Source organism: Lactuca serriola, chromosome 1 (assembly GCF_051521515.1).
Source record: "Lactuca serriola cultivar US96UC23 chromosome 1, Lser_US96UC23_V15, whole genome shotgun sequence".
In the NCBI taxonomy this organism is placed as follows: domain Eukaryota; kingdom Viridiplantae; phylum Streptophyta; class Magnoliopsida; order Asterales; family Asteraceae; genus Lactuca; species Lactuca serriola.
Genome location: NC_136408.1, coordinates 14,680,832 through 14,705,537, shown reverse-complemented (window position 1 = coordinate 14,705,537; position 24,706 = coordinate 14,680,832). Strand labels below are relative to the sequence as shown.

Below are 24,706 nucleotides of genomic sequence, written 5' to 3'. Positions count from 1 at the left end.
TATAAAAAAATTTGTATACATATATTGTCATGCACAGTTTATTATACTAAAATTATCATGGAAGTATTATAATATAAATAGTTACCTCCACTGTTACATTGCTGACACAATCATTGTTGCATAGTTGCTCGAAAGAAATCAATCAACATTGTTATTGGTGGTTTCTATGCGTCACTTGATAACACATTGATGGACTCAACATTGTTTGAAATCATAATATTGAACCAAACCACAGGGAAACACGACTTTTCCTATTTCTTGTAATCGATTTTGTCTAGCTATGTACGCTAATCTTCATTTAGTGCACGACGTAGCCTACCTAAGCTTTCTTTGAAATCAGACTGTCGGTAAGCTTTTGCAGCCTCCAAAACAAAATCTATGTTCTCTCTTGCTTGCCAATCTTTGCTCTCATATTCATCAACAAATGGCGGCAACATAGTTTGTAATATGCATTCGGGAACACGGCTTGAATAACCATTTCAACTGAATTGGCTCTGATATGATAGCCAAAGACGACATGTCCCCAATATATTTTTTGAGTCTTGATAAATACCATATCCATGACTCCCCACTTTCAATACCTGCCATTGCCCTCCACTAGAAACTGACACTAAAAAAAATCCCATATACGTACTCATTCCGGAACAAAAACACACAAATACTCTAATCTTAGCTCTTCGGAATAAACCTCTGGAATGTATGGCGTTCCGAAGTACAACCCAGAATACACTTTTTCTATCCAAAATGTTTGGGGTGTGACCTAATTCCTACCAACCACTTACATCTCACGAACGAAAATAAATGCTCAAGAATATCATATTTCGGAATACTTTGAGCGACACAAGTCTGAAATGTTCTTAAGTGCTCCGAAATACAGTATTTCAGAGAAAGTGATAATTTTAAAAAAAATAACAATAATAAGTTAGTTATTTTTATAAGGTTAGTTTACTCAACTTTCTAAAAAAAATGTAATAAATAATAGAGAAAATTGCAAATTTAGTCAAATACACTAATTACGTTGTGGAAAATAGTCAATAAAAACCAAAATTACAATTTTAGCCACTAAAATCGCAGATGGAATAAAGCCATCTGCGATTTCAACAAGCCACCTGCGAATGTACTAGTGGCTAAAGCATAGGCATGCTTTAGCCACTTGTATATTCGCAGATGGTTTTTTATGTATATATACCTTGTTTTTCAATATAAAAATATGTGATTTCCTCTCGTTTTCATCTGTGATTTTGAGGTTTTTTTTAAATATTTTTTTACTACGAAATTGATAGGTTTGACTACGAAATAACCTTATTATATATAAACTTTTGCAAAAAATTATTAGTTTAGTTTTTATTTATTTGGAAAATTTGTTTAAAACTTCTCTAAAAGAATGATTAAATATTTGGTTTGCCTTGTAAGTGGTGGGAGATGGCAAGTTACTGAAACAAATCTCGAATACGTATGTCCACATGGAGGTATTTCTGAATTCGCTTTGATATTTTCTGAGTATATTAATTCTAGTGAATTTGTATCTTTGGTGAGAAGCAAAACCGGTTTGTTAGACAAATATAAAATTAGTCTTCGTTTCCATCATCCTGAATGTTGATCAATGTAACCAAATGTAGTGGAGGAAGGACTGTGAAAGTCTGTGGTGGCTGATGAAGGTGATGCGGTCACGGAGGGTGATATGAGATTATTTAGTCATAGAAATCATTCATTATTTTAGTAATTATTGTTGATTTTATATCATTTAATGAACAAAAGGTACTTAATTAGCTTAATATTTCAATTTCAGCAATAAAAGACATGCTTGGATGAAAAAGGAAGAGGATTGAGTGATTGGAAGCTTGGAGATCAAGGAGTAAAAGAAGGAGCAAAATAAAAGAAGAAAGTCGACGAGTTTTTAGCATAAACTCGACGAGTTTATTAGAATATTCTAGATTTAAGGATGCCTTGCCGTACACGCTGGACGCGCAAATTATTAGAGAAACTCGTCGAGTTATTCTCAAAAACTCGACGAGTTGGGTCGATTTTTGGAAACTATAAATAGATGACTTATAGGCCCGAACCCTAACTTTTGCTGGAAGTTAGCTGCGATTTTTGAAGATCAGAAGGGTTCTTGAAGCTGCTATTTTCGAGATTGCAACCTAAGAAACAATTTCAAAGAGAATCAAAGGCAAATAATCATTCTTCTTTTCTTAATCTCTGTTTTGAACCATGTTTGAATCATTAGATTTTGATTTTAGGTTATTACTTGTTGTAGATATGAGCTAAAAGCTTTTTACTTCTGTTTGGATGAGATAATCTTATGAACATGGTTTGATTGAGTGGTTGAATTGATATTAATTTGGTTATTCATCTTGTTAAGCTTATTAAAGATCCTTATGTATTGTTGATAAATGTTTTTAGTTAACAAATAAGTGATTGAGTTGCATGAATATCTTCTTGATTACTTGATTCATATAGTTTTATGAATATAAGATTGTATGCCTAGGAATAGTGACTATAAAACTAGGGTTAACTATAAAATGTGTAAATCAATGTATAAGCATGTATGATGAACATCTATACATGAGTTGATTGAATTGAACAAATTTGATTAACTATTATTATAAGTCTTGCTTGATACGAACTGAACACTAGGAAACTTGTTAATTTAATCACTTGATCACTGTTTGAATTAACTTGTCTACTAAAGGATTGGTAATAATGAACATGAACCCAATCACATTAGGAATCGGTAACCATTGATGTATTAATTCATTGCACTTGCCACGAAATCAACCAAGGGAATAAGTGAATCGAATCTAAACAGAAGTCTCTTTTATCATTGAATTTAGTTGTCCTTTCTTGTTCTTCTTAGTTGTTAATTGTCTTTGTTTGAAAGTTAATTGATTGATTAAGTTTCTAGTCTTGCAAAACTAGAGAAACCCCCTCTAATAATTATATTGTTTGCTGGTATTATCGATCCTTTGTGTTAGATCTTTCTTGCATAAAGTTACCTGTTTTCAGTTCTTATTGATTTTCTATAGTTTTGCATTAAACTCGTCGAGTTTATTCTTAAAACTCGTCGAGTTTACTCTTCTGTTAACAGTTTCGTAAATTCTTCGTTTTTGTTCGTTTTACGCTTGTTTTTCTGTTTTATTTCAGGTTTTTTATGACCCGAGGCTCTAGTTCTACACCAATACCACCCGTAGACAATCCGGAGTTGATTATTCGCAAACAAAGAGGAAAAGGGATCGAGTCCGACACATCTACGTTTGGTGAAGAAACCAATCCCGATCAAGGAGGTAATATGGCCGACATCGCCGACATACCAATAGGAGATTACAAGAAGCGCATAAGAGATGGTACCGGGCCGGGACTTGTGCAACCTGCAATTCCAGCTACCGCCAATTTTGAGTTAAAGGGTCACATCCTCGCACAACTAAAAGACATTCCATTCTATGGAAAGGAGCACGAAGATGCCTACAAGCATATTGAAGAAGTTATGGACATTGCTGACTATTTCCATATGCCAAATGTGCCTCACGATATTGTCTTACTACGGATGTTACCGGTTACATTCAAAGGAGCCGCGAAGGATTGGTTGAAATCTTTACCCCCCGGATCCATTACAACATGGCAAAAGATGCCCGAGGAGTTCATTGACCAGTTTTGTCCACCTTCTAAGATTGCAAAATTGAAGAAAGCAATTGCTAACTTTGAGCAATTACCGGGAGAATCACTCTATGAGGCGTGGGAAAGATATAAGGGGTTAATAAGAAATTGCCCTCAAAACGACCTAAACGTGCAACAAGAGGTTTCTATCTTTTATGATGGTGTGAACGTCACAACCAGGCAATTATTAGACTCCCAAGGACCCCTCACGAAGAAAGCACCATAACCATTCCCGGGCCGAGCTCGACAAGAGAAGCAAAATGAAGACTACCAGAAGTTCCTGGAGCACATAAAGGCCTTACAAATCAACATTCCGTTCATCGAAGCAATCGCGCAAATGCCTAAGTATGCAAAGTTTCTAAAAGAACTTCTCACAAATAGAAAGAAGATGGAGGAAGCATCCAAGGTAGTCTTAAATGAGAACTGGTCAGCCGCAATGTTAAACAAACTACCAAAGAAAAAAGGTGATCCGGGTAGCCTAACCATTCCTTGCCAATTCGGGAAGTTAGCCACTAGCTATGCATTGGCCGATTCGGGGGCAAGTGTGAACCTCATGCCATACTCTTTCTTTAAAAAGCTAAACCTTCCGGAACCGAGACCAATCCGAATGGCGATCCACTTAGCAAACAAGACGGTGACATTCCCGAGGGGTATATGTGAAGATTTATTGGTAAAAGTCGATAAGTTTGTCTTTCCGGCAGATTTCATTGTGCTAGATATGGAGGAGGACCATCAAGTGCCAATAATCCTTGGAAGACCATTCTTGAATACCGCGGGTGCCATAGTAGACATATGAGACTCACGGCTTACCCTACGAGTGGGGGAAGACTCAGTTATTTTTGGAATGGATCAAGCCATGAAACATTCGAAGTATAGTGATGATACTGCCTTTTCAGTAGATGTCTTGGAAGAATTATTAGAAGAATGGAAAGAAGACGAAGCAAGCGAACACATTTCGACTTCAGAAGATGATTTTAATGCTGAGAGAGATTTGAAAGAATTAGAAAGACTTCTTGAAGAATCAGAATACGAAGAACTGATAAAGTCAACAGAGCAAAAAACTCGACGAGTTAATCACAATAACTCGACGAGTTTCTATGAAAAATCAGGATATGAGGAAACTTTTGTTCTAAACTCGTCGAGTTTAATTCCAGAACTCGACGTGTTTGGTGTTCAGAGCACACAATTGGAGCTGAAAACGTTACCAGAACACTTAGAATACGCATTTCTCGAAGAAGGTGAACAGAAGCCTGTGATCATTGCATCGGACCTCACCCCAATTGAAAAAGATCAATTAGTGAAGGTTTTGAAGAAAAGAAAAAACGCCATTGCATGGAAAATCACCGACATAAAGGGGATAAGCCCCTCTTATTGTTCTCATAAAATAATTCTTGAAGAAGGAGCAACGCCAGTAGTGCAACATCAAAGGTATTTGAACCCAAATATGCAAGAGGTAGTTAAGAAGGAGGTGGTAAAGTTATTGGATGTGGGGATCATTTATTCACTTTCCGATAGCCCGTGGGTAAGTCCCGTTGAAGTAGTGCCGAAGAAAGGAGGAATGACAGTCGTGGCGAACGAAAAGAACGAGCTTATTCCTACGCGAACGGTAACCGGTTGGCGAGTATGCATCGATTATCGAAAACTAAACGATGCTACTTGCAAAGACCATTTCCCTTTACCCTTTATTGATCAAATGCTTGAAAGATTATCCGGTCATTGCTATTATTGTTTTTTAGATGGGTTTTCAGGTTATTTCCAAATACCAATCGATCCAAATGATCAAGAGAAAACTACCTTCACCTGCCCTAGTGGAACGTTTGCATACCGACGAATGCCTTTTGGGTTGTGCAATGCGCCTGCCACTTTTCAACGATGCATGACGGCAATATTTCATGATATGGTGGAGAAGTATATGGAAGTATTCATGGATGATTTTTCCGTGTTCGATTCTTCTTTTGATAATTGTCTTACTAACCTTGACTTAATGCTTGCCAGGTGTGAAAAGACCAATTTAGTTTTGAATTGGGAAAAATGCCATTTCATGGTTAAAGAAGGCATTGTGTTAGGTCATAAAGTGTCCAAGGCGGGGATTGAGGTAGATCGAGCGAAAATTGACACCATTGCTAAACTACCACCACCAACCAATGTGAAGGGCGTTAGAAGTTTTTGGGTCATGCGGGTTTTTACCGTCATTTTATCAAAGACTTTTCTAAAATAACTCGACCTTTAACTCAGCTACTTTTAAAAGATGCACCTTTTAATTTTTCAACAGAATGTTTAAATGCTTTTGAAATATTGAAAACAAAATTAACTAACGCCCCGATCATTATCGCCTCGAATTGGAATTTACTGTTTGAAATTATGTGCGATGCAAGTGATTTTGCCTTAGGAGATGTGCTTGGTCAAAGAGTCGATAAACATTTTCAACCAATTTATTATGCTAGCAAGACCTTGAATCCGGCTCAAGAAAATTACACCACAACTGAAAAGGAATTATTGGCCGTGGTCTATGCTTTTGATAAATTCCGTCCTTATCTTATATTGTTCAAAACCACTGTTTTTACTGACCATTCTGCAATTAAATTTTTATTTGCTAAGCAGGACGCAAAACCAAGGTTGATCCGGTGGGTGTTACTACTTCAAGAATTTGACATTGAGATCAAGGACAAGAAAGGAATGGAAAATGTAGAAGCTGACCATCTCTCAAGATTAGAAAATCCAGAAAGGGATGCATCTGACCACAAGGGTATTGGGGATAGTTTTCCAGAAGAGTATTTGATGGTGATAATGGGAGAAGAACCATGGTATGCAGATATTGCGAACTTTTTAGCTGGGGACTTTCTTCCAAAAGGGCTAACTCATCAGCAGAAAAAGAAACTCATGTTAGAAATTAAATATTATTTCTGGGATGAGACATATCCTTTTAGGAGCTGTGCAGATGGGATCATCAGAAGATGTGTGTTTGGAAAGGAGATCCGCGACATTCTAGAGCATTGCCACAATGGCCCTGTAGGAGGACATCATGGAGTTCAATACACTGCCAAAAAGGTGTTTGATGCAGGATTCTATTAGCCCACAATCTTTAAGGATGCTGCCACCTATGTGAGAGAATGTGACGCGTGCCAGCGATCGGGAAATATTTCTGCAAAGAATGAAATGCCTCAAAGAAGCATCCAAGTGTGTGAAGTCTTTGATGTGTAGGGTATAGATTTCATGGGGCCATTTCCATCATCAAAAGGACACAAATACATACTTGTGGCAGTGGACTATGTATCAAAGTGGGCTGAAGCATGAGCGCTACCAACAAATGACGCAAGGGTGGTGGTGAAATTTTTAAAGAATTTATTCTCTAGGTTTGGAGTACCAAAGGCGTTGATAAGCGATAGAGGGACCCATTTTGCCAATGAACAACTAGCAAAGGTTTTGCAAAAATATGGTGTACGCCATAGATTTTCAACACCTTATCATCCGCAAACGAATGGCCAAACTGAAATAACAAATAGAGCCCTCAAAAGAATTTTGGAAAGGTCGGTAGGCAACCACATGAAAGATTGGGCAGATAAGTTAGATGACGCATTGTGGGCATTTAGAACTGCATTCAAGACACCTATTGGAACAACACCTTATAGATTGGTTTATGGAAAAAGTTGTCATCTACCAGTGGAATTGGAGCACAAAGCCTATTGGGCTTTGAAAACGTGCAATTTTCCCCCAATGAGTTGCGTACCAATTGACTCTTGCAAATGAATGCCTTGGAGGAATTAAGGAACGAGTCTTACACTAACTTGTTGATTTATAAGGATAAGACAAAGAAATGGTATGATGCGAGATTGAAAGGAAATAAGGAGTTTGAAGAAGGGCAAAAAGTACTTTTATATAACTCAAGACTCAAACTTTTTCCAGGAAAATTACGCACTCGTTGGACCGGACCCTTCACAATTAAACATGTTTTTCCATATGGGGTAGTTGAGCTGTGGAATAAAGATGGAATAAGTTTCAAGGTAAATGGGCATAGGATCAAAAGATATGAGGAGGGCAAGCCAAAGGAAGTGGAAATTGAAGAAGGGCTTGATTTAGAGGCAACCGCTGCAACGTAGGGCGGAAAGGAGTCTAGCTAAAGACTCCTCAAAAACGAAGCGCTTACGGGAGGCAACCCGACAATTGAGTTTGTTTTCTTTTTCTCGTAGTATTTTATTTATTTATTTATTTATTTATTTTTATGTTTTTCGTTGTGTTTTTAATCTTCATCTTCAGATTATGCTTAAATGATTGCTGGGAGGGTCATCAAAGCTGAGTGTGGGGTGTTTCGTGATTTTAATTAGAAATAGTTTTTTTCATACAGAAAGAAAAACTCGTCGAGTTTTCTCCAAAAACTCGACGAGTCCAATTTAAAAAAACGCGATTTTCAGTTTTTCCGGTAAAATAATAATAATAATAATAATAATAATAATAATAATAATAATAATAATAATAATAATAATAATAATAATAATAAGAATAAGAATAATATTTCTTTATTGTTGGGTATAAGTTTTAACCCTAAAACCATTCCCTCATTTTTCCCTCACGTCGGCAGCAAGAACCTCCCAAGCAAATTCTTCACTTTTGGTGTTTTGTTCTAAATCCCTTCTCAAGAATCATGTCCAGAAATAGGGCCAAAGTTCTAAAGGAAGTCAAAGGGGTTGTCCATGGCTTGATTTTCCACAAATTGGTTCAAAATCCACATTGTTAGCATGGAAAAGGAAACTGGAGAAACTGAAAAAGAAAGAGTTCTACTAGCCAAATGAAATAGATTGGTCTTGTCTAGAGCAATGAGGGTTGGTTGAACAAATGAATCCTCATCTCACCAAGGTATTCATCCAAGATGGAGTAAGGATTACATGTGATGCTTGGAGGAGACTTTTCCGATTGCAAGAACCGGTATACCAGGAATTATGTTGGGAGTTTTATTCTACTATCAAATTCCGTGGGAGTGAAGACTATTTTTATACAAATGTTCTTAATTACATGCTTGGGGGTGAGTTCCGGGAATGCAGTGTGGTAGAACTAGCATGGCGAATGGATTTGTATGAGCAAAATGTGGCAATGACAGAAGCCTTTGGAATTTTTATGGAAGCATGTCACAAAGATTTACCAAATATTGAGGATGCATCAAGGTGGTGGAGCACAATTGCCAATGGAGTTTATATTCCATCCGCGGCACAAGAAGTGAGCATCCGATCACCGGTCCATCGTCTTCTTCATCGCCTCATCGCAAGCTCCATCAATATGAGAAGGGATGATGATAAAGTGCCAAGCCGAGATGTTTTCTTTTTATGGTGTATTCTTACACCTAACCAGTTTTGTAACATTCCGTATTGTTTAGCAAAGTATTTAGTGGAAAGTGGAGTGAAGGAGAGATCAACTTCAAAGATATGTGGTGGGATGTTCATAACTAAATTGGCAAGATCTTATGGAATTCTTGAAGGAAGAATTGGAAATCAATTAACAATGGTGTCACAACCCGCATTTAGTCCTCTTCTTTATAGAAGGGCTAAAATTATTGTAGATTATGGCGGGGGCCATGTTAATATTCCATCAGTGGATGACGCGGAATTACCGGAACAACCGGGGAGGCGGGTTCGTCCACGACCAACACATATGCAAGAAGACCCCCCCCCCCCCCCCCCCGTTATTCCAATAAATGATGAGCTTCCCATGGATCCTTATAATGTTGAGCAAAGGGCATTTCTAGATGATTTAGCAAGCAGCTTGAATTATGGACATAGGAATTTGGCTCATATGATGTCTCATTTGAACATTCCAAGGATGGAAAATGAACCGGAATATCCATATGTGAGGAGTTGGAGTGAGAGATGGAGTATGCGTCAAAGTGGAGCCGGAGGAAGCGGGTTGGGAGAAGAAGAAAGTGAAGATGAAGATTAATTATCCTTTCCTTTATCTTTTATTTTGTTGGCTTGTTTGAACTATTTTTCTTTGTTTTTGTTTGTTTGGTATGTTTATTTTGATGTTTGAACTTCTAGTAAATTAGGATTTTATTTGGTGTGTTTTCCTTTTATTACTTTTTGTTTGTTTCTTTTGATTGTTTTCAGAATATATGTTGAGGGAGAGAACGCAAGAATATAGCGTGAGGGGTATGAAGTGAGATCGAGTCTGAAACGAGAAGAGTGAGAGGATTACGTCTATTCGCAAGAGTGGTGAACAAAAGAACTAAAAAGATATGTTTTACTGCAGAAGAATGAAGGGAAATATTGCCATAATCATTCCCTTCAAAACCATTATCGAAAAAAATGAAGTTGGGGAATATGTTGTTCACAGAGAGAAAAACTCGTCGAGTTCTTTACATAAACTCGACGAGTTCCTTCGAAGAATCCCAAATTTGCAATTTTTGCAACTAAACTTAATAAGTTCACTTTATTCTCGGCGAGTGGCTCTTTTTCTTACCTTTGAGTTGGTGATTTGACTACAATTTAAGGAGGCAATTGACTGTGCTATCAATGATTATTTTTTGAGCAATTTCCAACACCTTTTCCTCTATATTTTGGAGCATAAGCACACGAGATTTGATACCCAAGGCGTGGATGAGCTGTTCCCATGTCCAAAATCAGCTGAAGAAGGAGCTCAAAAGAAGAATATCAACCTCGCAACTTCTATCCCAGGGGAGACTGTTCCAATTCTCTCTTTACTTTTATGTTATATATCATGCATAACATGCAATGGGGACATTGCATAATTTAAGTGTGGGGTAGGGGGTTGATTACATTTAGTCAAATTAGAATCCTTGCTTGGTTTGAAAAAAATTGCATAAAAAGTACTAGGGTTAATTTAGAAAATTTTGGTAAAGCAATTAGGATTCCATGCTAGTATTGTATTTAATGATTCTATGAGAACCCAAATGTTTAGTTGAGCCAAAATACGTTATAGTGCATTTGTGGCCCCCTTTATTCTAGTGAAATCATGGGACAAAAACACAACCTCGCTTAGTTTGAGGATCGCAACATGTTTAGCGTCGTGTACCAGAAATGTATTCAGGAAAGCTTAAGTAGTCATTGCACACTAGACTAATGCCTTTAACCAATAAAGGATGAAGTTAAATTCTCTTGCTTAAGCATATGTTTTTCTAGGTTTTTAGTTTTGAGTGAAAAAAAAAGTGCGTTGAAAAAAATAAAAAATAAATAAATAAAATTAAAAAGAGTGATGAAATGTTTGAATAAAGAATCTACAAAGCTATGAAGACAAAGAAGAATATCATGAAGAAAAGCTACAAAGTATAAAAGATTCAATCAAAAGTTGTGTTTGTCTTTTATTTGTAATTTTCTTTTCTAGGTTATTTTATCGTATGTATGCTTAGGGATTTAACTAAAAATGACTTGAGGTTAAGAAAGTTTTCTGGGGATGGATTCCGAGGGATGCATAAAATGAGCGTTGTTCGAAAGAAGTGGGCGAGTGTTTATGAGGATTGTGAGTATTTAGAATTGAGGGGGATCCTTAGGAAAAATTTTAGACACAAATGCATGCGTTGCGGTCTTGGCATAATGGCTGGGTACGATTGGGATTGTCTTATGCGGTATTAGTGTGCTAAAATTCGGTTTTGCTTGGGGGCAAGCAAAAGTCAAGTGTGGGTATTTTGATATGAGCTTATTTAGTCATAGAAATCATTCATTATTTTAGTAATTATTGTTGATTTTATATCATTTAATGAACAAAAGGTACTTAATTAGCTTAATATTTCAATTTCAGCAATAAAAGACATGCTTGGATGAAAAAGGAGGAGGATTGAGTGATTGGAAGCTTGGAGATCAAGGAGTAAAAGAAGGAGCAAAATAAAAGAAGAAAGTCGACGAGTTTTTAGCATAAACTCGACGAGTTTATTAGAATATTCTAGATTTAAGGATGTCTTGCCGTACACGCTGGACGCGCGAATTATTAGAGAAACTCGTCGAGTTATTCTCAAAAACTCGACGAGTTGGGTCGATTTTTGGAAACTATAAATAGATGACTTATAGGCCCGAACCCTAACTTTTGCTGGAAGCTAGCTGCGATTTTTGAAGATCAGAAGGGTTCTTGAAGCTGCTATTTTCGAGATTGCAACCTAAGAAACAATTTCAAAGAGAATCAAAGGCAAATAATCATTCTTCTTTTCTTAATCTCTGTTTTGAACCATGTTTGAATCATTAGATTTTGATTTTAGGTTATTACTTGCTGTAGATATGAGCTAAAAGCTTTTTACTTCTGTTTGGATGAGATAATCTTATGAACATGGTTTGATTGAGTGGTTGAATTGATATTAATTTGGTTATTCATCTTGTTAAGCTTATTAAAGATCCTTATGTATTGTTGATAAATTTTTTTAGTTAACAAATAAGTGATTGAGTTGCATGAATATCTTCTTGATTACTTGATTCATATAGTTTTATGAATATAAGATTGTATGCCTAGGAATAGTGACTATGAAACTAGGGTTAACTATAAAATGTGTAAATCAATGTATAAGCATGTATGATGAACATCTATACATGAGTTGATTGAATTGAACAAATTTGATTAACTATTATTATAAGTCTTGCTTGATACGAACTGAACACTAGGAAACTTGTTAATTTAATCACTTGATCACTGTTTGAATTAACTTGTCTACTAAAGGATTGGTAATAATGAACATGAACCCAATCACATTAGGAATCGGTAACCATTGATGTATTAATTCATTGCACTTGCCACGAAATCAACCAAGGGAATAAGTGAATCGAATCTAAACAGAAGTCTCTTTTATCATTGAATCTAGTTGTCCTTTCTTGTTCTTCTTAGTTGTTAATTGTCTTTGTTTGAAAGTTAATTGATTGATTAAGTTTCTAGTCTTGCAAAACTAGAGAAACCCCCTCTTTTATTAATTGTTTCTAATTAGGTAATACTAGTACTTAATTTGATTGTTACCGTTCCCTGTGATCGATACCCTACTTGCTTAAACTATACTATTAATCGATAGGTTCACTACCTTTCGTGTGTTTAATTTGTGTTTGAAGTAATAGGATTAAAACTAGTGCGTTTTACACACATCAGAGGGTGGCCAAAGTGGAAATGAGCCAGTTGCTAATTTATGCAGCGATAAAGGGAGCAAAAATCCAATAGGGACTTTCAATACTCTTAGTGTACCTCAATTTCATAATGTTGCTGAAAATTTTAAGGTTATGTATACACATATTCACTATGTGGATCTTGAGAATTACAAGTATGTTGATGATGATGATGTTGGTACATATCTTAATGACGTGGGTGGATGTTGTGTTGATGTTCCCGAACAAGAAGTTAAAGCTATGAATAGGCATGTAGTAGATAAAAGTAAAAAGAAAAATTAATGATTCAAAAAGATGAAAATGTGCATGTTTACGGGGATTATGTTGATGTTGCTGATGTAGCTTTAGATATAACCGACTTAGAAAGTAATTATGATGGAGATGAGTTGGGTGATGAAGTTAAAGCTAAGTTTCCCGATAACCTTTTTTAAGGTATGCCCCTGTACCAGCATGTCTGGTTGATATTAATGAAGATATCCCAACACAGATGGTAGACATCAATCTTCAAAAAATTGAATGTCTCAATATATTTAAGAATAAAGACCTTCTAAAACGGGCTATTGGAAAAAATGTCTTCGAGAAGGTTTTCAGACGATGACAAGTAGATTCATTTTGTCTAAGTTTGGTTTCCCACTACGTCCACCTCTACCGTGAGAGCGACCACTAGAAGACATATTAGATGAAGATTCGTTTTGTTTCCTAAAATGGTCTCGTATTAGGATGGAACCGAATTTTGTTCACCATATACATACTCTTGACATGACATATAATAAGAAGATGTCATCTCATCATCACTCGGCGACATGCTATGTCTTGGTCGTCGTCCCTCCTAAAACAATTTAACATAATAAAAATGCAAATAAAAGCGCAATCATGAATTTTATAAAATTAATATAATATTTAAAAACCTTTGTCATGTCAAAAATCGTGTTCACATCAACTCATTTCAATTTTTTGGTACCACTTCATCGTTTGATCTGAGGTATGTCTCTGCTTTTTCGTAACGCAAATCCACCGGCACAATCAACTCGAAGCGTCTCATATAACCATATCTACAATTTCACAATTATAGTAATAAAAATTAAAATAACTGACATAGCAATAACATCTTAAAAATAATAATAAATTTCTATACCCTAAATGGCGCCATAAATCCAGAAACAGTGTAACATCCTGGGATAGCAAGAGTAAAGTTGAAGGGATAAAAGAGTAAAATGGGAAGGAGCGACTCGGCGAGTCCATGAGTGGACTCGGCGAGTAGGGTCGCGACTCTAGTCGCGTGTTAAGTGACCAACTCGGCAAGTAGCATGGGTGGACTCGGCGAGTTGGTGCTGAGTGGAGAAAACCCTAAATCCGGAGGTTGAGCCCTATATAAAGAACATTATGTTTCCTCCCCAGCCTCCTTATCATCCCTTGAGTTCCAGAAGCCCTAATTTCGTGAGGAAACCCCATTGTTGAGTGAATTGGAGCTTGGAGAAGTGGTTGTTGAAGAAATCTTGAAGGAGAAGAGACTTGGATCAAAGGGCTTTGCAAGGATTCGGGTTAATCTTCTCTTGGAGCTTCCTTTTGAGGTATTATTTCATTGTTTGAGCTGTTATTATCTAGATTCATCATTTTGGGGGTGTTACAAATCATATCTTTTGATGTATTGGAGTTTAGAGGGTAGATCTGAGGTTGCTACCTCAGATCTGGATTGGAGAAGGGTTGGAATGCATGAAAGTCCCTGTTTGTGAGTGATTGAAGGAGCTATCTTGTCCCAAGCCCAAACTCTAGAGTGAAAATGCATAGATCTCCTTGGATTCACGTAAAGTTTGCCACTTTACGTGATGGATGGCCTTAGGAAAGGTAGATCTATGGTTTGGATCATCTGCATGGCTTGGAAAGCCTCTGTATGGATTCAGACCCGGTGGTACTTGGCGAGTCACATGGGTGGACTCGGCGAGTTGCTTGAAGATAGGCTGGAACTCGACGAGTTGGAAGAACAACTCGGCGAGTTGGATGAAGATGGCCTGGAACTCGACGAGTTGGAAGAACAACTCGGCGAGTAGGTTGAAGATAGCCTTAGACTCGACGAGTCTGTCCTTGGACTCGGCGAGTCTTGTCGAAGAGTCCCAATCTTTTCTGGTTGAGCCGTGAATCGGTGAGTCAAGGGATGACTCGGTGAGTTGTGTGTGAGTGGACTCAAAGTTGTTGAACTCGACGAGTCTCGAGGTGACTCGGCGAGTTGAGTCATGGATTGGGAAATTTCTGAGCATGGGGACTCGACGAGTCATCGGGTTGACTCGGCGAGTAGAGTCAGTCAGGGGTTGACTTTGACCAAGGGTAGACTAGTGGTTTCCAGGGCCATTTTGGTAATTGTTGGATATTATTTTGAGTTCAGTGCCTCGGTGGTTGTCCAGTGGTGGAGATCGTATCAGAGATCGGAGCAGCTTGGGTTATCTGTTCAGTCGGCAGTTTCGAGGTGAGTTATCCTCACTATATCAACAGGGTCTAAGGCACCAAGGCCGGCCCTTTATCGGATTGAGATCCGGGTATTTGTTGTATGTTATCGCTTTGATATGTTGCATCCTGGTAGCTAGGATGGTATATGTTAGAGACTTGGTTGAGATCGGTATCCTGAGATGTAGGGTGATGCTATGCTAGTGACCGGTTAGGTCGGTATCCTGGTTAGGATGATGATATGTTATGTGATCTGTTTGAGCGGCTTGTTGACTGTGAATTGTTATATGTTTGTATGTTTATGTGCACATGGTTGTTTGGACTGGAGTTGGGTTGAGGTGGGTCCTGCTTTGTGCTGTAGGCCAAGATACCCAGGGCGGACCGGTTGTCCCGAAGGCCCAGCGAGCGGTCCAGATAGGCTGTAGGCCCTAAGAGGGCGGACCAGACGTGCCGAGGCTCGGAGAGTGGACCAGGCCGACTGAAGGCCTGGTACGGGCGGACCAGTCATACTATAGACTCAGAGAGTGGACCAGGTGGATTGAAGGCCCGGTGCGGGCGGACCAATCACACTGCAGACTCGTTGTATGTGGATAGATTCGGAGAGTGGACCAGGTGGATTGAAGGCCCGGTGAGGGCGGACCAATCACACTGCAGACTCGAGGTTTATGGCTAGACTCAGAGGGTGGACCAGGTGGACTGTTGGCCGGTGCGGCGGGCCAGTCACACAGTAGACCCGAAGTGCATGGCTGTTTTGTGATCGGATATGTTATGACATGTTATGCGTGTATGGTATATGTGGTTGGTATTTTGGGTATATCTCACTAAGCTTTCGGGCTTACAGTTGTGGTTTTATGTTTTTCAGGTTCTTCAGGAGACTGTGGCAAGGCGAAAGCGTGATCGTACCGCTCCTCGGGTTTATTTTGTGATGAGATTCTAGGAATACTTAAAATAAATTGTATTGAAAACCTTTTTGTAATAACTTTAATGGAATCGGATTGTTTTTGAAAATTTTAAATTGGTTGAAATTTTTGGTCGTTACAAACAGAGTATTTAAAAATTTGGCGACGCTCCGGCAATGAAAAATATCTATCTTGTTCCACGTATCCTTAAGGTTATCATATGTAAACTCCCACAAATAATATGAAACTTTCAAAGTAGACAAAAAAAAAATACTTGTTCCACACATCCAAACTCTCTGCCAAAAAAATCCAGTCTTGTGGCACCCGGTCATTTATTTCTTTTCCCAAAAATCCTTCACATAAAACGTATATAAGACACACTCTAACTGCATCATCATCCGTAGCTTCTAAGAAATGATGATTTAAAATAAAACTTTTCAAGTCATAGATTTTCACCTAACTATTTGTATGGTTCGGAAATAGACGTTCTGCAATAAACATCTTTTTTGACTACCAACATTTTTTTCTAAGACTTTTTTCCCAATCATTTTGGGATACACACCAAAATTAAACCCGATTATCAAACAAAATTCTTCCGGGCCATAAACCATTTTCGTATCCCTCAATCTAAAATATAATCGTTTTATGCTATCTGAGGATAGTACAACGTCCGACCGTAGCTGATGAAGAAACATTTATGGAACATCAATCTGTCACTTTGTAAATGAGGGACGTCTAAGAAGTAACCAAATACAATCTGTCTAAAACTTTCACATCATGCACCATGCAACACCTCTAATACTTCCCAAATATTGCACCCCTATCCCTTTAGGTTGACAACAACTTTAACATTAAAATTTCTATAATCATGCTGAAAAACAATATATTAACAATGTGTAAATCAACAATGTACACTAAAAATATATAACCATATTGTAACCAACTATTTTCTTTAAAAATATCCCTAATATTAAATGGAATAAATAAACAAATATTCAAATTACAACTCTTTTTCTTTAAAAATATCCGAATAGTTTTCTTTAAAAATATTCGAATATTAAATGGAATAAATAAACAAACATTCAAATTACAACTATTTTTCTTTAAAAATATCTGAATATTAAATGGAATAAATAAACCAACATTCAAATTAAAACCATAACAATGCGTAAACCAACATGTTGATTAAAAATATCTAACCATACTGTAACCATTTTTTCAAAGTAACGACTAGTAATTAAACACTAATTTATAAAACTAAACCGTATAGACAAAATATGCAAATGTAATACCACATCAATCAATAATAAGCATTATCTTATTAAAAAAACTCATTTTATACCATACGTATACAACAACTCAATGCACACTTTACGCATTGTATACTTATACATTCATACAACCACTGACCAAATAGCATCAAAACTTCAAGGCTACTAATAAATATTGATTTATCTATCAAATACAGCACAATTACCCAATAACTTACAATATAGTTTGTTTTTTTTTTAAAAAAAAAACTATTAGAATAAATCCTAAACAAACAAAATTTACACTTGATAAACATTGATTAAAACACAAAATGAGTTAAGATCTTATCATATTTTCCGGATTGTTGAAGAAGTCGTCCATGATTGCTCTAAGGAAATCGGAGAGAGAGAGAGAGAGAGAGAGAGAGAGAGTTTCTCCAAGAAAGAGAGTAAAAAATAAAGAAAAAAAAACGTTTTTATAGTACAACACTGTCATAGATAGACAACTCAAAATCGCAGATGGACTTTTCTATCTGCAAACGTACAAGTGTTTAAAACACAATTGTGTTTTAGGCACTTGTATGTTCGCAGATGGATAGGACAAAATCGCATTGGACTTTTCCGTCTGCGATTTTAGTGGCTAATTTTGTAATTTTGATTTTTTTTTGCTATTTTGTACAAAGCAATTAGTATATTCGGGTAAATTTGTAATTTTCTCTAAATAATATATTTACGGGTTAACTAATCAAGATCAATAAGCTATATGCACACTATATGCACACAGGAAAGAACCAAAAAAATAGAGAAGAGTATATGTGATCCTTGTATGCAATGCGTGCCAAAATAAAAGCATGAGAGGTTTTGGACACACAGAGATCGATAATCAGAGAAAAATGGAAATGAGAAAGTCACAGAACGGGAAAGAAGGGCAGCATCGTAGTTCTTGTTGTTATCGGCGTTTGCTGATGCAACCACCCACCACCAATAAGCGACGGTGTTAACCCTCCTTCTACCTGTGGCGTGAATTTTCATTGAACAATTAAATTACCTCCGATTTTTGCATGGTAGATAGATTCCTGAAGGTATTTTTCTTATAAACTTCCCAATCGATTTATCTGAGCTCTAATTTTTTCCGAATGCTTTCCCTCTTCAATCCACCATAACTTATTCAATCTGTTTTTTTTTTGTGTGTGTGTGTGTGTGTTTTGTAGAGATCTGAGCAGATTTGGATTTATGCAAATAACTTGGGTTTGGTCGGCCTTTTTTTTTTTGTTAAATCGGGTATAAGATTTGGGTTAATTTTCTCAAAAGTTTAGTGTGGATGGTTTTGTTGATTGTGCTTTGAGCGACGAACCATAAGTTTTCCTGTTGAGGGATTATTTGATCATCTTTTATTCTGATTGTCGTTGTCAGTTTTTTCACCAGATTTATTCCCTATTATATATGACCTTTTATTTTGGTTTGATGGAATCAGGGTTTTATATATGTTGACTACATTTTTTTATAATTGTTAATTTTTCATCATATATTCTATATGACAACCCATCTCATATCATATGTAAGTGTTTACTATAATTCCATCAATATGTATCGAACTATATTAGTCGTATTATTACGATAGACATTATCAATTTCCATACAAAAAAAAAATCACGTGTTTGATTACTTTTTCATTCTAACATCCTACTATCATTTCTTTCTATTATAGCATTTTAATTTTTAAAGTAAAATGTTTCCTACAAGAAGAAATGAAAGTAGGATGACATATTAAACAAAATAAGATGCTATATCTTGTAATTAACCGAAAAGTTGTAAAACATACACACACATCCGAAAATAGAACAAAATCAATTTTCATTCCATAATTTAACTTCAAAGCCAAAATCGAACAACACAGAAAATTGAAAGCTTACACAAAGGTAAAATACAAAATGGCCCCGTATAATTGAATCTTTTCTTAATTTCCGTCGTTTTTTTTCAAAGTAAAGTGCTATTTCTTGCTATACCGGAAAGAAATGAAAGAATGATGCTATAAATTGAATTATTTTTTCAAAGTAAAGTGCTATTTCTGCACAATAAACAACTACTTACACAGGAACACACATACGATTTTTTTCAAAAATTTCTCAAATATATTTTAGAAAAGTACATTGGTATTTCTGGAATTTAACACTCGAAAAAGCAATCTACTTCCGTTTTTAGGATTTATAACATCAAAATTTAATTTATTTTGGCATTTTTTAATAAAACACATATTATATATAAAAATGACAATGTTAAAGGTTTTGGGGAATTAATACAAAACAGGTTCTAGTAGTATATTAAAATTACAACAAAGGGTATCCAAGGCAGAATGGTAATTAGTACTATACTGCCTTTGGATTGATTATTTAAGAAAGAAGATGAAAAACTAATGCCTACAGAAATTGAAAGTTGAAGAAGAAGCATTATATGATTACACAAACACACACACATAGATATACACAACATGAAATAGCATTATGCTTTTGTTTTTTTGACAATTGCATGATTAGACATGCACAAAAAAGTACTACATGTAGAAATCGAAACAGAAAGTAGACGCATTACATGCTTAAACAACTACTCCATCCGTCCCAATATTATTGTCCACAGACAAAAAACACACAAAAAACATTAATTACCACTAACTTTATTTAATAAAATGACAGTTTTGTCCTTACCAGTTGGTTAATGAAACGAAGACTAATTCTATATTTTTCTAACAAAACAATTTTGTTTCTCACCAAACATAAAAAATCACTATAATTAATATACCCAGAAAATATCAAAGCGAATTCAGAAATACCTCCCTGTGGGTATACGTATTCCATATTTGTTTCAATAACTTGCCATCTTCCACCGGTTACAAGACAAACCATATATTCATTCATCTTTTTAAAGAGGTTTTTAAGAAATTTCCTAAAGAAATAACAAGTAAACTGATAATTTTCTACAAAAAGTTTATATATAATAAGGTTATTTCGTAGTCAAACCCATTGATTTCATAGTCAAATCAATTGATTTCATAGTCAAAATTATAAAAAAAAAAAAAAAAAAAAAAAAAAGAAGACCAAAATATACCATAAAATCGCAAATCAAACTGAGTGGAAATCGCAGTGGACTGTCCATCTATGATTTTAGTCTGATCCTTCCTTATATATACAAAAAAAACCCATATGTGAATGTACAAGTGCCTAAAACACATCTGTGCTTTAGCCACTTGTACATTCGCAGATGGGATGGGCAAATCGCAGATGGACCATTCTCATCTGCGATTTTGGTGACTATATTTGCAACTTCAAAATCATATTATTGTTTATTATATTTATATAATTAATATATGTAAATATGTGTAATTAATTAACAAGGTCTCCATAGAGGTTTCGAGATGGGATTGCCTACCCCCGCCCCCGCCCCTAAAGTTAAAACGGGGGTTAACCTTGCCCCCGCCCACGTCGCTGTCCCTGATTTTTTTTTTTTTTTAAATCTCCCAAACGGGATGGGGCCCGCATGGGAACGGGGTCCCACGAGACTTTTTGACATCCCTAGATTTGGATTTATGCAAATAAACTTGGGTTTGGTTGACCTTTTTTTTGTCAAATCGAGTATACAATTTCGGTTAATTTTCTCAAAAGTTTAGCGTGGATGGTTTTGTTGACTGTGCTTTGAGCGACTAACCATAAGTTTTCCTGTTGAGGGATTATTTGATCATCTTTTATTATGATTGTCATTGTAAGTTTTTACCCCAGATTTATTCACTATTATATATGACCTTTTATTTTGGTTTGATGGAATCGGGTTTTTATACGTGTTGACTACATTTTTTTATAATTGTTAATTTTTCATCAAATATTCTATATGACAACCCATCTCATATAATATGTAAGTAATTAGTTTTGTTTACTGTAATTTCATTTACATGTTTGATTACTTGTTTATTCTAACAACTTACTCTCATTTCTTTCTATTATAGCATTGTACTTTTTAAAGTAAAATGTTTCTAACAGGAAGAAATGAAAGTAGGATGACATATTAAACAAAGTAAGATGATATATCTTGCAATTAACCGAAAAGTTGTAAAACATACACACACATCAAAAAATAGAACAAAATCAATTTTCATTGCCTAATTTAACTTTAATGCCAAAATCGGAAAAAAAATAGAAAATTGAAAGCTTACATGAATGTAAAATACAAAATGGTCCCGTATAATTGAATCTTTTCTTAATTTCTGTCCTTTTTTTCAAAGGAAATTGTTATTTCTTGCTATACCAGAAAGAAATGAAAGAATGATGCTATAAATTTAATTATTTTTCAAAGTAAAGTGCTATTTCTGCACAATAAACAACTATTTACACGGGAACACACAAACGATTTTTTTCAAAAATTTCTCAAATATATTTTAGAAAAGAACATTGGTATTTCTGGAATTTAACACTCCAAAAAGCAATCTATTTCTGTTTTTTAGGATATTATAACAGCACAATTTCATTTATTTTGACAATTTCTACTAATCTAAAAGCACATAGTATAAGGGCAGTTTAGGTAAAAATAGACATTTTATGTATTTTGTTTGAAACAGGGACTGTTTCTGTTAAGAAAAGTACATTGCTATTGTTGGTGATTTGTTTCACTAATGTGATTTAAGTGTAATGGGATTACTTTTGTTGACAAAAAGTGATCTTGATAAATATTAAACAAGTAAGGAAGGTGTGGAGTGCACACTTGTTTAAGTTTATTCAAGATTAAAAGTAGATTGTCATTTAGGGGCGAAGCCCCTGAATGAACGGGGGTCCGGGGGCAGAGCCCCTGCCAGGTCAGCACGAAAATTTTTTATTTGGGTTATATTGCTGTATTGAAAATGCATCAGAAATCCAAATTTAGAATATTTGACCCATTTTTGATTTGGTATTAATTCTTATAAAAAATCCGGATTTATGACAGTTTGTTGACTGTTGCCAAACTGTTTTATGACAGTTTTGACAGTTTTCAGACAAAGAAGGTATTTAACCGATTTTGGTCAGTTTTTTCTTGTACTTATGAAAATTCATATACTCATTCTCTATTCTTTTCTTTTCTGAGTCTTATCCAATCAAAGATTAGGGAGTACCACCCAATATTTTGATTTGATAGTGAAATCACAATTCTCAGAATTTCCAAGGCTATTTTATCCCTATTATCTTACAGCTATAACAGCCTACACACATTTTGAAATAAACAATTATTTACACAGGAACACACTTACGATTTTTTTTCACAAATTTCTCAAATATATTTTAGAAAAGTACATTGGTATTTCTGGAATTTAACACTCGAAAAAGCAATCTACTTCCGTTTTTAGGATTTATAACATCACAATTTAATTTATTTTGGCATTCTTTAATAAAACACATGATATATAAAAATGACAATGTTAAAGGTTTTGGGGAATTAATACAAAACAGGTTCCAGTAGTATATTAAAATTACAACAAAGGGTATCCAAGGCAGAATGGTAATTAGTACTATACTGCCTTTGGATTGATTATTTAAGAAAAAAGAAGAAAAACTAATGCCTACAGAAATTGAAAGTTGAAGAAGAAGCATTATATGATTACACAAACACACACACATAGATATAGACAACATGAAATAGCATTATGCTTTTGTTTTTTTGTTTTGTTTTTTTTGACAATTACATGATTAGACATGCACAAAAAAAGTACTACATGTAGAAATCGAAACAGAAAGTAGATGTATTACATGCTTAAACAACTAATAATTAAACAAATCGATATATTATATGAAGTACTAACATGATGGATGGTGATGTATATTATTGAGATTTCACTATTTAGCCCTGATTGTTGAGATACATTAAAATTTAAAAATATGACATATTTAAATTTAGATTGTTCATTAGATAAGAAAGAAATCGAATTCCATTTTAGGATGGGATAATAATACTTACGAAGTAAATCATATTTCGAAAATATGACCTGATTTATTCACCAAGACAAGATAAAGAAAGTGCCGATTTATAGGGATTATTTATTGAATTATTGAATTTAGGATTGCAAGATTTGAAATTTGAATTTGAAATGTTTCTGATCTTCATTTTGCTGAAACTTAGGAAGTCAAACGGATTTAACGGCCAGGGAGATTAATGAGGGAGAAGGGCATTTACGGAAAATCACGTATAATAAAATGCTATCAAACTTTTAAACTACCTAACTTTTTTATTTTAGCAATTGACCATAAAAGATAACGTGGAAAGAAAAGGAAAGGATGGGGGTTGGTCTTTAAGATACAGTTTTATAATCGAATTCTAGTGTCGATTCGTTTACACTTTGTATTATAAATACATTTACCAATTAATCCATCCAAGTTATTAAGCTTCGGCTGAGTGCTGCAGAAATTAATCGATCAAGTAGAAGAAGGATGCCTGGTAAGTCGTTTGCTGAGCATTGTAATGAAAAGAATCCACAGATGCCCGATGAACCATGGGATCGTAATGCACCCATGCCGCCTGGTATTGCGTATATGTTTAAAAAGAAAACCAGTAACCCTGCTGTAAATTATGTAACTTATGATAATGCCAAACAGGTCGCTGGCAATTGTGCTAAGTTGGTCAAACAGGGGACTTTCGCCGGTATGCAATGGATCAAAGACAAGTATCAGAAACCCACCCAAAAACGCTGATTCTTATAGTATGTCATCTTTTAATTGGATTTTCCTTGTCTCGTCTTAAAAGTCAACACCATCGATTTTATGGGTTTATTCCATGGTTTCTTGTATCATGATCCAATTGTTTGTTGTACTTGTATGTATTAAAGATAAAAATAAAGTTATTGTTTATGTCGGATTTTTTGTTTCTAGTGTTTTCTGTGTCGGCGCTCATTGATGGCTGATGTGATTAATGTCTTGATTGGAGGTCAAGTCGGATTTATGAAAATTAGTCTGGTTACCCAACAGACAGATCTGAATGAACTACTTACTTTATCCCTATACACCATTCACATTTGTTACTCAAAACATGATCGTATATGATAGAAGGAGATCTTGTGTTGTGTTGTGCTTGGTATGTATTTAACCAATACATATAATTAGAATAGGAGTGGTTAGTTTGCTGTTAAAAAGAAGAATTTTATGTCAATAAGAAAAATAATGTAATATTTTTCCTTCTAGTATTATTCCTTGCTGTTCAATAAAAAAATAAAAAAATAAAAAAGTAGAATTATATGGGAAAAGTCTAGCTCGAATATATTTGTTTATGCAAAAGTCATTAATGTCATATTATATCCGTCATCAAAACTAGTCTTAAAAAAACCTCTTGTATGTGCATTCATATTGATTGTAACAAAGACAACCTAACGGACTCAAACTCAACT

General features: G+C 35.3%; 1 protein-coding gene, 1 long non-coding RNA gene and 1 other non-coding gene across 3 annotated transcripts; 2 read left to right on the top strand and 1 right to left on the bottom strand.

Moving 5' to 3' along the window:
* Nucleotides 1-3,673: 3,673 nt before the first annotated feature.
* On the bottom strand, nucleotides 3,674-3,780 carry LOC145080791 (small nucleolar RNA R71). Its single transcript, XR_013695375.1, has one exon. It is a non-coding gene; the product is annotated as a small nucleolar RNA R71 (small nucleolar RNA).
* A 211-nt stretch (nucleotides 3,781-3,991) lies between these two features.
* LOC145051831 (uncharacterized) lies at nucleotides 3,992-4,450 on the top strand. The gene has a single exon (XM_078999659.1). The coding sequence runs from the start codon at nucleotides 3,992-3,994 to the stop codon at nucleotides 4,448-4,450; it is 459 nt and encodes a 152-aa protein (XP_078855785.1).
* A 19,134-nt stretch (nucleotides 4,451-23,584) lies between these two features.
* Nucleotides 23,585-24,180, top strand: LOC145067588 (uncharacterized). The gene is made up of 2 exons (XR_013688862.1): nucleotides 23,585-23,847; nucleotides 23,922-24,180. It is a non-coding gene; the product is annotated as an uncharacterized LOC145067588 (long non-coding RNA).
* Nucleotides 24,181-24,706: the final 526 nt, after the last annotated feature.

Coding starts and splice junctions, on each gene's coding strand:
- LOC145051831 (XM_078999659.1), top strand. CDS start 3,992: ATGCCTAAGTATGCAAAGTTTCTAAAAGAACTTCTCACAAATAGAAAG.